The sequence below is a fragment of the Kogia breviceps genome, chromosome X, assembly GCF_026419965.1.
Source record: "Kogia breviceps isolate mKogBre1 chromosome X, mKogBre1 haplotype 1, whole genome shotgun sequence".
Lineage (NCBI taxonomy): Eukaryota > Metazoa > Chordata > Mammalia > Artiodactyla > Physeteridae > Kogia > Kogia breviceps.
In genome coordinates this window covers 15,788,608-15,803,899 of record NC_081330.1, presented here as the reverse complement: position 1 = coordinate 15,803,899, position 15,292 = coordinate 15,788,608, and the positions used below count along the sequence as shown (strand labels likewise).

Sequence of the window (15,292 nt, the reverse complement as noted above, 5' to 3'; positions counted from 1 at the left end):
TGAGAGATGGGTATTTGAAATCATTTGCTAGAGTATTTCCAATGGTCTTTAAACAATTTTTTGTAATTTCCCCTTTGTAGAAAAATCAGAAAATATAGGAAATGATGAAGAAGAAAACCAATCACACAGAGATAATCACTCAGCATTTTGCTATGTTTACTTCCACCTATTTTCAAAGAATATATGTTGTAAACATAATTAGCATACCTAACTTTGTATTCTGCTTTATTTTTTCACTTAATGTTATACGTAAACCTTTTCCCATACCATTAAAATGTTTTTGAAAAGGGTAAAGAACATTCCTACATATGGTTGTGATTTATTTAAACATTTTTCAGTGGTTGTTTTCCACAGGTGGTTTTACATTTTGGGCTATTCCAACTCTGCAATGAACATGATTGCATATAAATCGTTTACGTATGATTTATTTTGTAGACTAGATTAATTCAAGGAAAATTACTGGATCAGAGAGTATAAACTTTTAGTAAGTTCTAAGATAAATAAGCCAAGTTGCTGTCCAGAGAGTAAACCAATTTCCAGCAGTATCTGAGAGTGCCCATCTCACTGTGTTTGCCAGTGCTGAGCCTCTACAGGATTTTTAACAGTACCTCTCCTTTTATTTTTGCTTGCTCATTGAGCTCAATAATTTTTTTCAGAATGTACCTATGCAAACACATTTTCGTTGTAATTTCGAAATGAGCTACTTGCAGTACAGTTCTTAATGAAGTGTAGTGGTAGTGTTAAATTTATTAAGTTAAAAACAAAGTGACAGTATGTACAAAATTACATAGAAAAATACTTTCACGTAAGCATAGCAACACTGTAATGGTGTCTACACTTGGTGAGTATGAGTGATCTTTTAATTTTCTGTGTGCTCTTTCGTGTTTTCCACAATTTCTATAAGTCTGATTTTTTTGATTAGAAGTATAATTTACTAAAATAATAGAACCTCATAAATAAGTTGTAGTACAAATGCTCCACCTCCTCAAGAATTTATAAGCCACCCAAAAGTATTTAACAACTTTCCGTGCTTGATAATTTGGCACAGTGTTTCTTTTTACAGTATTGCTTTGAAGTTTCTGTATTTATTTAAGGAAGTGGCGTGTTTCTTTCACATTAATAATGGGCACTGGCCGTCATGTTTTCTGGGAAGTACCCGTATTGAGAATGTTTGTTTCTGACTTACATAGGAGTCTTTTTTAAACGATAGCTTGAATGAGAGGTTGAGTGTTTGACTTGCTTAGGGAAATGTAAGGCATTTTATTAGAATTTACATTAGCCTCTTGGTGCACTAAAATTGCTTAGGGACCAAGTAATCCAAAAATTAGGATGTTCTTTATGTTAAAATTAATCAAGAGGAATGAGAACAGTTCCAAATGAGGCATCTAGCAACCAAGAAACAAATGAACAGATTTTAAGATTTACCTTACTGTGAATTTATTTTTGCACGGCATCTATAGCTTAGGAGACAGCCTGATTAAAAGTCCACTCAGTACAGTATTCTATGATATGTTAATCAAAACCACTAACAGTCATTGTTATGTACTTTTCTTAAAGAATTTTTTTCTAAATTTAGACATGAGCTAGTTAAACAGTATGAATTATCCAATAAAGTTAGAAGGTAAGGTATATTAAAATATGTTGGAAGAATCTGCTTTGTCTATTTCCTTGAATTCATAATGTGAGACGTAAGTAACAGATTAAATTAAAATAGATGAGCATGTTTTCACAATCAATGCGACATCGCAGAATATTTTTAGGGCTGGAGGTATTTGAAAATCTACCTAATTCTTTTATCTTCTCTCCTTCCCTCACTTGAAATTGATTTTACCAGGTTCCCAAATAGTATGTGAGTTTTTTCCTAAAAATTCTTATTGATAAGTGGAAATGTGAAGGAAATTTTTTTCTGGAATGAGCCATTTTCTCCAGTTACTCATTTCCAGGAAGATCTGGATTGTGAAAAGGTCTACAGCTTACATTCCTGATTTGCAACATTTCAGATTTTCTCTTAACCACAATGAACCAATAGTTATTAATAATATTCCATTAATTTTGTCATAGTTTAACATGGGAAAAAATACTCCCAGTAGAATTTGATTTGAATTATTTCTAGGTGAGAAAACAAGAAAAGTAGCATTATTAGTTACAGAACTTTTCAATAACCAATTTGTTTTCCTTGACAGAGATTTGATATGCCTAACCTGATTTCATAGCCATAGCAAAATCACACACTAATAATATTATTTTATTGTTTTCCTGTAGATGTGTTCTTTGTGCCATTGTCCTGGAGCTACAATTGGTTGTGATGTGAAAACATGTCACAGGACATACCACTACCACTGTGCATTGCATGATAAAGCTCAGATACGAGAGAAACCTTCACAAGGAATTTACATGTAATTATTTAACTTCTCTTTTAGTTTTTTTTAAACAGTCATACTTTCTTTAGGCCTTTGTAAAATTTTTTTCCCATTTCAAAGCATTTCATCATCATCGTAAAGGGTGTTTTTGGTAGGGAATTTAATGCTTAGAGAAATGGCATAGAAAGTTTAATGATAAGATTTTTGGAATCCAGCTTGTGAATGGGGTGAAGTGTACTGCTCATTCTTAATTTGAAAAATGAATTTGGTTTGTTTACTTAGTAATTTTTAATTTCTTCGTTTTTTGTAGGGTTTATTGCCGAAAACACAAGAAAACTGCACATAACTCTGAAGGTACGTTATTCAGCCACTTTTCAATTTCAAGAGGAAATTTGAGTAAAATATGAGTGAATTATACTATATTGACTTTTACCACAAGACGTATCTCAATATTGAATACATTTTGAAGAATTAAAAGCATTCGAGTGCTTTCTTCAGTAGCACGTATACTAATATTGGAACGATACAGAGAAGATAAGTGTGGCCCCTGTGCAAGGATGACACGCAAATTCGTGAAGCGTTCCATATTTTTCACAACATTGTAAATCGTCTATACTTCAATTAAAAAAAAAAGAATGCTTAACCCAGTTCCTACATAGATCCAAAGCCTTTTGAGAGCAGTTTTATTATATCTGTAAATTAATTCTCTTTTTATTTCTATTATTAAGATTTATAACTAAGATATTTAAGTATAGAGAACACTTTCTGTTCGCTTTTAAGTTTAAGCACTATAAAAATTATTCAAGTTACGAATGAAACATAATGAGGGGGGAAAAAGAGAGAGAGAAGCATTCAGATAAACTAATGTACATAGTGAAAAAGATGTGAATTTTTAAGAAAACTTTTACCCCAAAATTCTTATGAAGAGGATGTTGAGAATGTATTTATCTTTAGGGGGAAATGATGCTAGTGGTTACAGATTTCTGTGTTCAGGTAAGTATGTTAGTAGATTGTAAAGGTAATAATTAGAAACCTTGCTACTGTCAGGTAAAGAAAACGTGAACTGGGTATACTAGTGCATTTTGTGATAAACAGGCTTTCTGTTAAATTTTTATTCACATTGTAGAACTTTTTTTCTTAATACAGACATGTTCATAAGAAGTAATCAGTTTTAAAATACAAAGTTTTAAAATTGTTTTATAGTTTATTTCCACTTAAATTTATACAAAACCAGGATAGTCATGTTTATGTATAGTTAGGCAAGCTGTAGATGGTCTTTGAAAGGTATGGGAAAGTTCTCAAATTGAATTCTGACTTGTTTCAGACCTTTTCAAACAGATGGTTTTGATACTTTAACTAGCAATATAAAAAGGCTTAGATTTAATCTGAGATTGTTCTATCCTTCCATTTAGATTAGAGATCTTTAAAGTTTTTGTTAGCTTCTGAGAACGTGTTGCTTAGAATTAAGAATGGTTTGAGCCTGTTGTTTTAGGAAGTTGTTGCTTTTATAAAGACTTACCTAGTTATCAGTCTTAGCATCTTAAAATTTGTGGCCCTTTTTGATCTCTTAGATCTTGGTTTTATAATACAAAATAGTATTGTTTCCCCTTCAGGACCAGATTAGTCTAAATACTTTAGAAGTGCTGGTTAAAAATTCAGTGTTTAGCAAAAACTTGTCATTAAGGTAAACATATTGGACAAGTAATAAGAACAGAATGTTTTTGAGGTGATAAAGTACAACTGATAAACTGTAGTGTTTTCCTTCAGTTGTTTCCTCCTTAATTCTGTAATTGAATTGAAAAACCTTTCGTGAAAGGTTGAGTAAGCTTTCCCACCTTTCATTGCTTCATGTTTTAACAGCGGATTTATTTGATTCTCTTCACAATTGTAGTAAGCATATATGGTAAGGCAAGGATTGAGACTTAATAATCTGACGAATACAAGTGTGTCAGCATACTGGGCAGGATATTTGAGGGTAGCAACAATGATTAATATAGTCATCTCCCCTTTTATTCACTCAGTTTCTGAAGCTGATAGTACCATCTAGTGGTAGAGATAAGTCAGTGCAGACTACGTGAAACAATAATTTTGACCACCTTTTTGCTTTGAGAAACTTTTTAATGAGGAAGATCTAAATTCATACTTTTCAGGAGGACTTTCCTTTTTTTAAATATTTTTTCATGTGGACCATTTTTAAAGTCTTTATTGAATTTTTTATAATATTGCTTCTGTTTTCTGTTTTGGTTTTTGGGCCCCGAGGCATGAGGGATCTTAGCTCCCCGACCAGGGATCAAAGCCTCATCCCCTGCATTGGAAGGTGAAATCTTAACCACTGGACTGCCAGGGAAGTCCCAAGAGGACTTTTCTTTCAATATAACTGGCAGGAATACTACAATTCAAATTTGTGATACGATTGATTTGAATTTTGGGTTCAGTGTATAGTTTGGTAGCACATTTGGGTTCCCTGTAATATTGACACATGTAGTATGTTTATACTCATCTTGTAGAACTTGAAAGCATAATATTACAGTTTAAAAATATGACAGAGTTTCTATTTATTGAATTTTGACTTTTATCACATTCATCTAGCTTGAATTTATTAGATATTGAGTGCTTTGTCAGAAATAGAACTTCCAATTATTTCATTATTCTAATGGCAAACATATATTCTACTTTATGATTGTAATTTATGGTGGGGGTTTATAGGATTGTATTTCAGGGACTGTCTTTGAGAATTGTATGGCACTAATCTATACAGCAAAGAGGAATTGATACCTTTGGCGATTTCTTGATTGTTTTTTGCCATTTGTGGCTCAGTACCTACTTTGCTAATACTTAAAATGATAAATACTATGTAATTCAGTCTGTCATGTTAGCTTGACATAACATGAACTGTGCTTTGAAATATTAAATTTGAGAATCTCTTTACCATCTCCATACTTTTGCCTTTTCCAGAATGTCGTATAGTTGGAATCATACAGTATGTAGCCTTTTCAGATTGGTTTCTTTCACTTCGTTGGCCTTTTTTTTGGTGGTGGGGGGGGATTAGTTGTTAATGCTTACAAGAAAGGATCCAATGGACAAGAAGAGATTGAAGGTACAAGAAGGAGGATTCAGTGCACAAGTGGAACAATTGCCCTGTGATAAGGAGGACCTTTCCACTGTAATAGGAGAGAAGGAAGAGGATAAGTGGTTCCTATCAGGTCTGTTTTCTCTGTGAGGGAGAATGTAGGGAGAGGGGTGACGGTTGGAAGTTGAAGGAGAGAGAAGTTGTTTTGAAAGAATAGTTGTAAAGACCAGGGGAGGAAGCTTGCCTAGAGAAATGTAAAGTTTCTGGACTGAATTGGACCAGTTGAGGTTGGTAACCATGAATTTATAAAATGATGCCATCAGTCAGGTTGTGTGACATTTCCTACAGCAGTACAGGATCCTGGGTGTAGAATAGAGAAAGTATCTAGTTGGTTCATTCAGAATCGGAATTTTTCCAAGTGGGTTCAACAAAGGAGTAAAGGGATAAGGGAGTTTAGAATATTTGTGAGAGTAAAGAAACTGAAAGGAATTTAATAGACTGGAGGTCCTGGTAAGATTGAAGAACAATGAGAATGAAAGTACTTGGGAAAGCAGTCATCTGTGGTCCCAAAGTATGATATAGTGATTTCAGAGGTAGAATCCTTTTAGGTGATTATGAGGTATCTGGGTATGATTATAGGGATTAGGTGGTTGATGGAGGACATCCGTGAAGATTAAGGAACTGAATGGCTAGATGTTGCTTGCATTGTCCATGTGGATAGTGAAATCACCCAGCATGATGGCAGAGGTCAGTATGGAGAAAAGGGCTGTGAGCTGTGTGCTAAAGAAAGTGATGTGTGAATGGAATGATTGGGAGTTGGCAATTATTAGCAAGAAGGAGAGGAAGAAGGTAGCATAGTCTGTGGACAAGCAGAATGGATGTCATCTGGGAGTTTGTTAGAAATGCCTGATCTGAAGCCCCACCCGTGACCTACTTAATAGGAATTTAAACAAGATCCCAGGTGGTTTGTATGCATATTAAATTTGGGAAGCAGTGGTTTAGTTGAATGACATGGACCTCAGAGGTGCAGGGCTTTTTACAAGGGCATGGAGAATTAATGGCTCAACAATGCTGTCTAGCAGAACTTTCTGTGATGATGGAAATGTTCTATATTTGCACTGTCCAGTATGGTAGCCACTAGCCACATGTGATGATTGAGTGCTTAAAATGGTGTAGTGCCCTCCTATATGTTAGAAATGGACAGGAATAGCCAGAATTAAATCCTACATCTTATGTTCCCCCCCGTTGGCCTGTGTTTAGATAATATGTATATCCTTTACCCTTTTTAAAAAAAATAACCTAATTTATTTTATTTATTTATTTTTGGCTGTGTTGGGTCTTTGTTGCTGCGCACGGGCTTTCTCTAGTTGCGGTGAGCGGGGGCTACTCTTCATTGCGGTGTGCCGGCTTCTCATGGCTGTGGCTTCTCTTGTTGCAGAGCACGGGCTCTAGGCGCGTGGGCTTCAGTAGTTGTTGCTCGCAGGCTCTAGAGCACAGGCTCAGTAGTTGTGGCTCACGGGCTTAGTTGCTCTGCAGCATGTGGGATCTTCCTGGACCAGGGCTCGAACCCGTATCCCTTGCATTGGCAGGCGGATGCTTAACCACTGCGCCACCAGGGAAACCCTTTTACCTTTTTTTAAAGCAATATTTCAAAAATGTCAAATGTTGGCAATAGCAAATAGCTTTAGCTTATAACAGATGCCAGTCTGTATTTTGTAGAAGTACTTTAATATGATAATTTGTCATCACTAAACATATGACTACTTACAAGGAACTGTGATTACAAATGAATGGTGGTTCTTTTAAAATCATTTTCATGAAGGGTATTAAGGTCTTTGCATTTAATAATTTATATGGAGCAAAGTAATCTGTGAAGAGATAGAAAACAGTATCTAGAGTAGATGCTGGGTGTTAGATATTCACAGCAAGAATGTGTAGAATGTAAGTCATCATCACAAACATAACCTCAGCTCAGTTTAAATGCTTAATTGTAAGGAGCCAAACTTGTGGTTTATTATATTTCTTAAATTACCCAATATAGAATGTTTTGCATGGGATGGGTACTCAAGAAATGTTTGTAACTTCTTCATTTTCTTTGACTTGAAACTAAGAACGATATTTAACATGTCACTTGTTTTTGGGTGACACTTCTTGTCCTGTAGCTTCTCTTGTGCCGGGTGTCCGTAGCGAAAGATGAATTAATAAAACAGGGTTTCACTCTGCGGGGAGTTACACAATTTAGCAGCAGATATGTGACTAACTGATTAAAATACAGTGGTGATACACGGAAGTACTTAGAGATAAAGGGGCATCATGTTTGCATCTTACTCTTTAACCTTTCAGAAAAAGGTATATGGATAGAGAAAATGAATGATAAAGTGTATGTGGTAGGATATTAACATTTGGGTGAAGGGTATATAGGAATTTTTTTTACAGATTTTTTTAAGTCTGAAATTAGTGATAAGTACCACAATTACAGTGACCATAAAATCCCAGGTGTTCTGAGACAGTGTAAACAAGTCAGGGACTTGGTGGAGCCCCTAATGGACAATTTGGGAGCTTTCTTAGAGGTGTTGGTCAAATCATATAACTCAGTTTATGTTTCAGGAAATTGTTACATTGGAAGTATGTTGAAAGTGTGTTGTCATTTATGTAGATTCAAGCCTTTGCCTGGTTTAATAGTCCCTTAATATTTTCTTTCCCTTGTTCTTTTTCTCTAGATGATGCTGCAGTTTCCAATCTTCGTTACTTTCATTAAGTGGAAGTTTAGGGAGATTTTAATATGGTACCAAAGTGTTTAAAAACCTTTTAAGTTTAGGTGCATTGAATAGATTTATTAGGTACTGGAAAGGCAGTTTTGTACACTGGTTGAATATGGGCTTTGAATTCAGATGTATATTTGAATCTTAGCTCTGCCACTTACTAGTCACGTGATCTTGGGCAAGTTATTTAGTATCTCTTAGAACCTTAATACTGCATCTGTAAAATGGGGAATAATAAAACCCCACCTTGTAGGATTATTGTAAGAATTAAATGAAATGATGCATGTGAAGCTGTTAGCAATGTGCCTGGCACATAGTAAGTTGCTCAGTAAATACTACATTCTGTATCATTATGGTCGTAACCATTATTCCTTGAAAACTCTACCTACCTCTCTTAGCACTCATCTTTTCATGTGCTCTTCCTTGGAAGATAATAGAATTTAAACTGTGTGATTTAACTTGGAAAATTTTAGTAATGTATTCATACTGTGCTCTTTGCTAGAATTGACTCCATAATCTTTCTTTGATTCACCAGATTTATTGACTACCCATGTGCAAAGTGCTGTGCTGGGAATTATTTGCACTCATCGTTGTTTTAGTGCACTTTTTAAACTTTCATTATAGGAAGTTTGAAACATACACAAAAATGTGTTTGAAAAAAAGCCCCAATTCACAGAAAGATAGACAAGATGAAAAGGCAGAGGGCTATGTACCAGATGAAGGAACAAGATAAGACCCCAGAAAAATAACCAAATGAAGTGGAGATAGGCCACCTTCCAGAAAAAGAATTCAGAATGATAGTGAAGATGATCCAGGACCTTGGAAAAAGAATGGAGGCAAAGATCGAGAAAATGCAAGAAATGTTTAACAAAGACCTAGAAGAATTAAAGAACAAACAAACAGAGATGAACAATACAATAACTGAAATGAAAACTACACTAGAAGGAGTCAATAGCAGAATAACTGAGGCAGAACGGATAAGTGACCTGGAAGACAGAATGGTGGAATTCACTGCTGTGGAACAGCATAAAGAAAAAAGAATGAAAAGAAATGAAAACAGCCTAAGAGACCTCTGGGACAACATTAAATGCAACAACATTCGCATTATAGGGGTCCCAGAAGGAGAAGAGAGAGAGAAAGGACCCGAGAAAATATTTGAAGAGATTATAGTCGAAAACTTCCCTAACATGGGAAAGGAAATAGCCACCCAAGTCCAGGAAGCGCAGAGAGTCCCATACAGGATAAACCCAAGGAGAAACAGACCGAGACACATAGTAATCAAATTAGCAAAAATTAAAGACAAAGAAAAATTATTGAAAGCAGCAAGGGAGAAATGACAACATACAAGGGAACTCCCATTAGGTTAACAGCTGATTTCTCAGCAGAAACTGTACAAGCCAGAAGGCAGTGGCATGATATACTTAAAGTGATGAAACGGAAGAACCTACAACCAAGATTACTGTACCTGGCAAGGACCTCATTATATTCAGTGGAGAAATCAAAAGCTTTACAGACAAACAAAAGCTAAGAGAATTCAGCACCACCAAACCAGCTCTACAGCAAATGCTGAAGGAACTTCTCTAAGTGGGAAACACAAGAGAAAAGGACCTACAAAAACAGATGCAAAACAATTAAGAAAATGGTCATAGGAACATACATATCAATAATTACCTTAAATGTGAATGGATTAAATGCCCCAACCAAAAGACACAGGCTCGCTGAATGGATGCAGAAACAAGACCCATCTATATGCTGTCTACAAGAGACCCACTTCAGATCTAGGGCCACATACAGACTGAAAGTGAGGGGATGGAAAAAGATATTCCATGCAAATGGAAATCAAAAAAAGCTAGAGTAGCAGTACTCATATCAGATGAAATAGACTTTAAAATAAAGAATGTTATGAGAGACAAGGAAGGTCAGTACATAATGATCAAGGGATCAATCCAAGAAGAAGATATAACAATTATAAATATATATGCACCCAACATAGGAGCACCTCAATACATAAGGCAACTGCTAACAACTATAAAAGAAGAAATCAACAGCAGCACAATAATAGTGGGGGGCTTTAATACCTCACTTACACCAATGGACAGATCATCCTAACAGAAAATTAATAAGGAAACACAAGCTTTAAATGACACAATAGACCAGATAGATTTAATTGATATTTATAGGACATTCCATCCAAAAACAGCAGATTACACTTTCTTCTCAAGTGCACATGAAACATTCTCCAGGGTAGATCACATCTTGGGTCACAAATCAAGCCTCAGTAAATTTAAGAAAATTGAAATCATATCAAGCATCTTTTCTGACCACAACACTATGAGATTAGAAATGAATTACAGGGAAAACCACATAAAAAACACAAACACATGGAGCCTAAATAATACGTTACTAAATAACCAAGAGATCACTGAAGACATCAAAGAGGAAATCAGAAGATACCTAGAGACAAATGACAATGAAAACATGGCAATCCAAAACCTATGGGATGCAGCAAAAGCAGTTCTAAGAGGGAAGTTTATAGATATACAAGCCTACCTCAAGAAACAAGAAAAATCTCAAGTAAACAATCTGACCTTATACCTAAAGGAACTAGAGAAAGAAGAACAAACAAAACACAAAGTTAGTAGAAGGAAAGAAACCATAAAGATCAGAGCAGAAATAATTGAATAGAAACAAAGAAAACAATAGCAAAGATCAACAAAACTAAAAGCTGGTTCTTTGAAAAGATAAACAAAATTGATAAACCATTAGCCAGACTCATCAAGAAAAAGAGGGAGAGGGCTTCCCTGGTGGCGCAGTGGTTGAGAGTCTGCCTGCCAATGCAGGGGACACAGGTTCGTGCCCCAGTCCGGGAGGATCCCACATGCCGTGGAGTGGCTAGGCCCGTGAGCCATGGCCGCTGAGCCTGCGCGTCTGGAGGCTGTGCTCTGCAACGGGAGAGGCCACAACAGTGAGAGGCCCGCGTACTGCAAAAAAAAAAAAAAAAGAGGACTCAAATCAATTAAATGAAAAAGGAGAAGTTACAGCAGACACTGCAGAAATACAAAGCATCCTAAGAGACTACTACAAGCAACTCTATGCCAATAAAATGGACAACCTGGAAGAAATGGACAAATTCTTAGAAGGGTATAACCTTCCAAGACTGAACCAGGAAGAAATAGAAAATATGAACAGGCCAATCACAAGTAATGAAATTGAAACTCTGATTAAAAATCTTCCAACAAACGTCCAGGACAGATGGCTTCACAGGTGAATTCTGTCAAATATTTAGAGAAGAGATAACACCCATCCTTCTCAAACTCTTCAAAAAAATTGCATAGGAAGGAACACTCCCAAACTCATTCTATGAGGCCACCATCACCCTGCTACCAAAACCAGACAAAGATACTACGAAAGAAGAGAATTACAGACCAATATCACTGATGAATATAGATGCAAAAATCCTCAACAAAATACTAGCAAACAGAATCCAACAACACGTTAAAAGGATCATACACCATGATCAAGTGGGATTTATCCCAGGGATGCAAGGATTCTTCAGTATATGCAAATCAATCAACGTGATATACCATATTAACAAATTGAAGCAGAAAAATCATATGATCATCTCAATAGATGCAGAAAAAGCTTTTGACAAAATTTAACACCCATTTATGATAAAAACTCTCCAGAAAGTGGGCATAGAGGGAACCTATCTCAACATAATAAAGGCCATATATGACAAACCCACAGCAAACATCATTCTCAATGGTGAAAAACTGAAACCATTTCCTCTAAGATCAGGAACAAGACAAGGATGTCCACTCTCACCACTATTATTCAACATGGTTTTGGAAGTCCTAGCCACGGCACTCAGAGAAGAAAAAAATAAAAGGAATACAAATTGGAAAAGAAGAAGTAAAACTGTCACTGTTTGCAGATGACGTGATACTATACATAGAGAATCCTAAAGATGCCACCAGAAAACTACTAGAGCTAATCAATGAATTTGGTAAAGTTGCAAGATATAAGATTAATGCACAGAAATCTCTTGCATTCCTATACACTAAGGATGAAAAATCTGAAAGAGAAATTAAAGAAACACTCCCATTTACCATTGCAACAATAAGAATAAAATACCTAGGAATAAACCTACCTAGGGAGACAAAAGACCTGTATGCAGAAAACTATAAGACACTGATGAAAGAAATTAAAGATGATACAAACAGATGAAGAGATATACCATGTTCTTGGGTTGGAAGAATCAACATTGTGAAAATGACTCTACTACCCAAAGCAATCTATAGATTCAGTGCAATCCCTGTCAAATTACCAATGGCATTTTTTACGGAACTAAAACAAAAAATATCTTAAAATTTGTATGGAGACACAAAAGACCCCGAATAGCCAAAGCAGTCTTGAGGGGAAAAAACAGAGCTGGAGGAATCAGCCTCCCTGACTTCAGACTATACTGCAAAGCTACAGTAATCAAGACAGTATGATACTGGCACAAAAACAGAAACAGATCAGTGGAACAAGATAGAAAACCCAGAGATAAACCCATGTACCTGTGGTCAACTAATCTATGACAAAGGAGGCAAGGATATACAATGGAGAAAAGACAGTCTCTTCAATAAGTGGTGCTGGGAAAACTGGACAGCTACATGTAAAAGAATGAAATTAGAACACTCTCTAACACCATACACAAAAATAAACTCAAAATAGAGACCTCAATGTAAGACTGGACACTATAAAACTTAGAGGAAAACATAGCAAGAACACTCTTTGACATAAATTACAGCAAGATCTTTTTTGATCTACCTCCTAGAGTAATGGTAATAAAACCAAAAATAAACAAATGTGACCTAATGAAACTTAAAGTGTTTTGCAAAGCAAAGGAAACTACAAACAAGACGAAAAGACAACCCTCAGAATGGGGGAAAATATTTGCAAACGAATTAATGGACAAAGGATTAATCTCCAAAATACATAAACAGCTCATGCAGCTCAATATTAAAAAAACAACCCCATGCAAAAAATGGGCAGAAGACCTAAATAGACATTTCTCCAAAGAGGACAAACAGATGGCCAAGAAGCACACGAAAAGCTGCTCAACATCACTAATTATTAGAGAAATGCAAATCAAAACTACAATGAAGTATCACCTCACACCTGTTAGAATGAGCATCATCAGAAAATCTACAAACAACAAATGCTGGAGAGGGTGTGGAGAAAAGGGAACCCTCTTGCACTGTTGGTGGGAGTGTAAATTGATACAGCCACTATGGAGAACTGTATGGAGGTTCCTTCAAAAACTAAAAATAGAACTACCATACAACTGAGCAATCCCACTATTAGGCATATACCCTACCCTGAGAAAACCATAATTCAAAAAGAGTCATGTACCACAATGTTCATTGCAGCTCTATTTACAATAGCCAGCCAGGTCATGGAAGCAACCTAAGTGCCCATCGACAGACGAATGGATAAAGAAGCTGTGGTACATATATACAATGGAATATTACTCAGCCATAAAAAGGAATGAAATTTGGTCTTTTGTTGAGACGTGGATGCATCTAGAGACTGTCATACAGAGTGAAGTAAGAAAGAGAAAAGCTAATATCGTATATTAATGCGTATATGTGGAACCTAGAAAAATGGTACAGATGAACTGGTTTGCAGGGCAGAAATAGAGACACAGATGTAGAGAACAAACGTATGGACACCAAGGGAGGGAAGTGGCAGGGTGGTGGTGGTGGTGGTATGATGAACTGGGAGATTGGAATTGACATATATACACTGATGTGTATAAAATTGATGACTAATAAGGATCTGCTGTATAAAAAAATAAATAAAATTAAGTTAAAAATCTAAAAAAAACAATGTAGGGACAGGAGGAGAGCATAAAAAAAAAAAAAGCCCCATCACCCAGCTTTAGCAACCATCAGCCCCTGGTCAGTCTTGTTTCATCTACATCCTTACCCACTTCCTCCACCTGGATTATTTTAAATTAAATCCCAGCTGTCATATTTCATTTTGGCACACTTAATTAAGAATAATATATTTTATGTATGTTACATATTCATATATGCATATACCTAAAAGAAATCATTTATCTGATAACTTTACTGGAAAAGCAGAGTTTGCTTGTGACCAGGGGCATGCAGAGCAAATGCTCACCACGTTCCCATTGGAGACGGCTGGGCAGATGACCTGCAGTCTTGCTTTTGTAGCTGCCCTAAAGATTCAAAGCAGATGTGGTAATGCTTACCCCAACTTTAATGCTTGGCCTGTTTCTTAAAAAAAACATTCTGACAAATGTTTATTGAGTGCCTGCTGGGTGTGGGCACACTGGGGAGTTTAGAAAAGAAGCCCCTTGTGGACAGAGAGCTTACAGTCTACACAAAGTATGACAAGAGTAATAATGAACAATTGAATAGAATTTCATAGTTTACAAAGCGCTTTTCTCAAACATTTTCTTAAAGCAGCCTTTTCAGGAAGGTGTTCTTATTAGTCCCATTTGATATACCAGGAGACTTGCGAGTGCGTTAAGTAACTTCACCAAGTTAAGGCCTAGAAAGTGGCGGACTTCAGACTTTCTGTCCAGAGGTCCTTTCTACTTTCTACTGTTAAGTGATGTAAGAATTTAGGAGAAGGAAGGAAATGGGGCTTAAATCAGGAAGATATAAGATGAGGAAAACATTGATTAGGAGGGAGAAGAGAATTGGTAAAGGGACAGATAGGGCTTATACAATACTAGGAGGAGGGGAGAGCTGGTTTCCTGGTAAGTTGGTCACCCCCCTGTCACATAGGGGCAATCAAAAGGGTAACAGAGAAAGGCCTGGCCATTCTAAGGTGACATGGACATCTGTACTCATAAAGGTGGGGAACACTTGGTGGCACAGGAAAGGAGGATGACCTTATTTTGCTACCTACCTTTTCAAGTCTGGATTTTTAGAAATTGTAGTTGTGAATACAAGGGTAAGGTTTTATTTTCTCCTATATTCTTTTGTTTGAATAGCTATATGAACATTGTACAAAAATCAGCAATACAAAAGAGTGTAGACTATAAGTAAGCTTTCCTCTCGTCCTTGTCCTTGTATCTC

At 36.1% G+C, this 15,292-nt stretch overlaps 1 protein-coding gene and 1 non-coding gene across 6 annotated transcripts in view; both read left to right on the top strand.

The window, feature by feature from the left end:
* The window catches only part of PHF6 (PHD finger protein 6), a 53,007-nt gene that overhangs the window by 15,623 nt on the left and 22,092 nt on the right, over positions 1-15,292 (top strand). For all 5 annotated transcript variants that reach the window (XM_059049878.2, XM_059049879.2, XM_067023061.1 and 2 more), the window contains 2 exons: positions 2,263-2,396; positions 2,671-2,714. In XM_059049878.2, coding sequence (XP_058905861.1) covers positions 2,263-2,396; positions 2,671-2,714 — 178 coding nt within the window. The remainder of the gene's footprint in view (positions 1-2,262; positions 2,397-2,670; positions 2,715-15,292) is intronic.
* On the top strand, positions 2,846-2,952 carry LOC131749122 (U6 spliceosomal RNA). Its single transcript, XR_009333230.1, has one exon. It is a non-coding gene; the product is annotated as a U6 spliceosomal RNA (small nuclear RNA).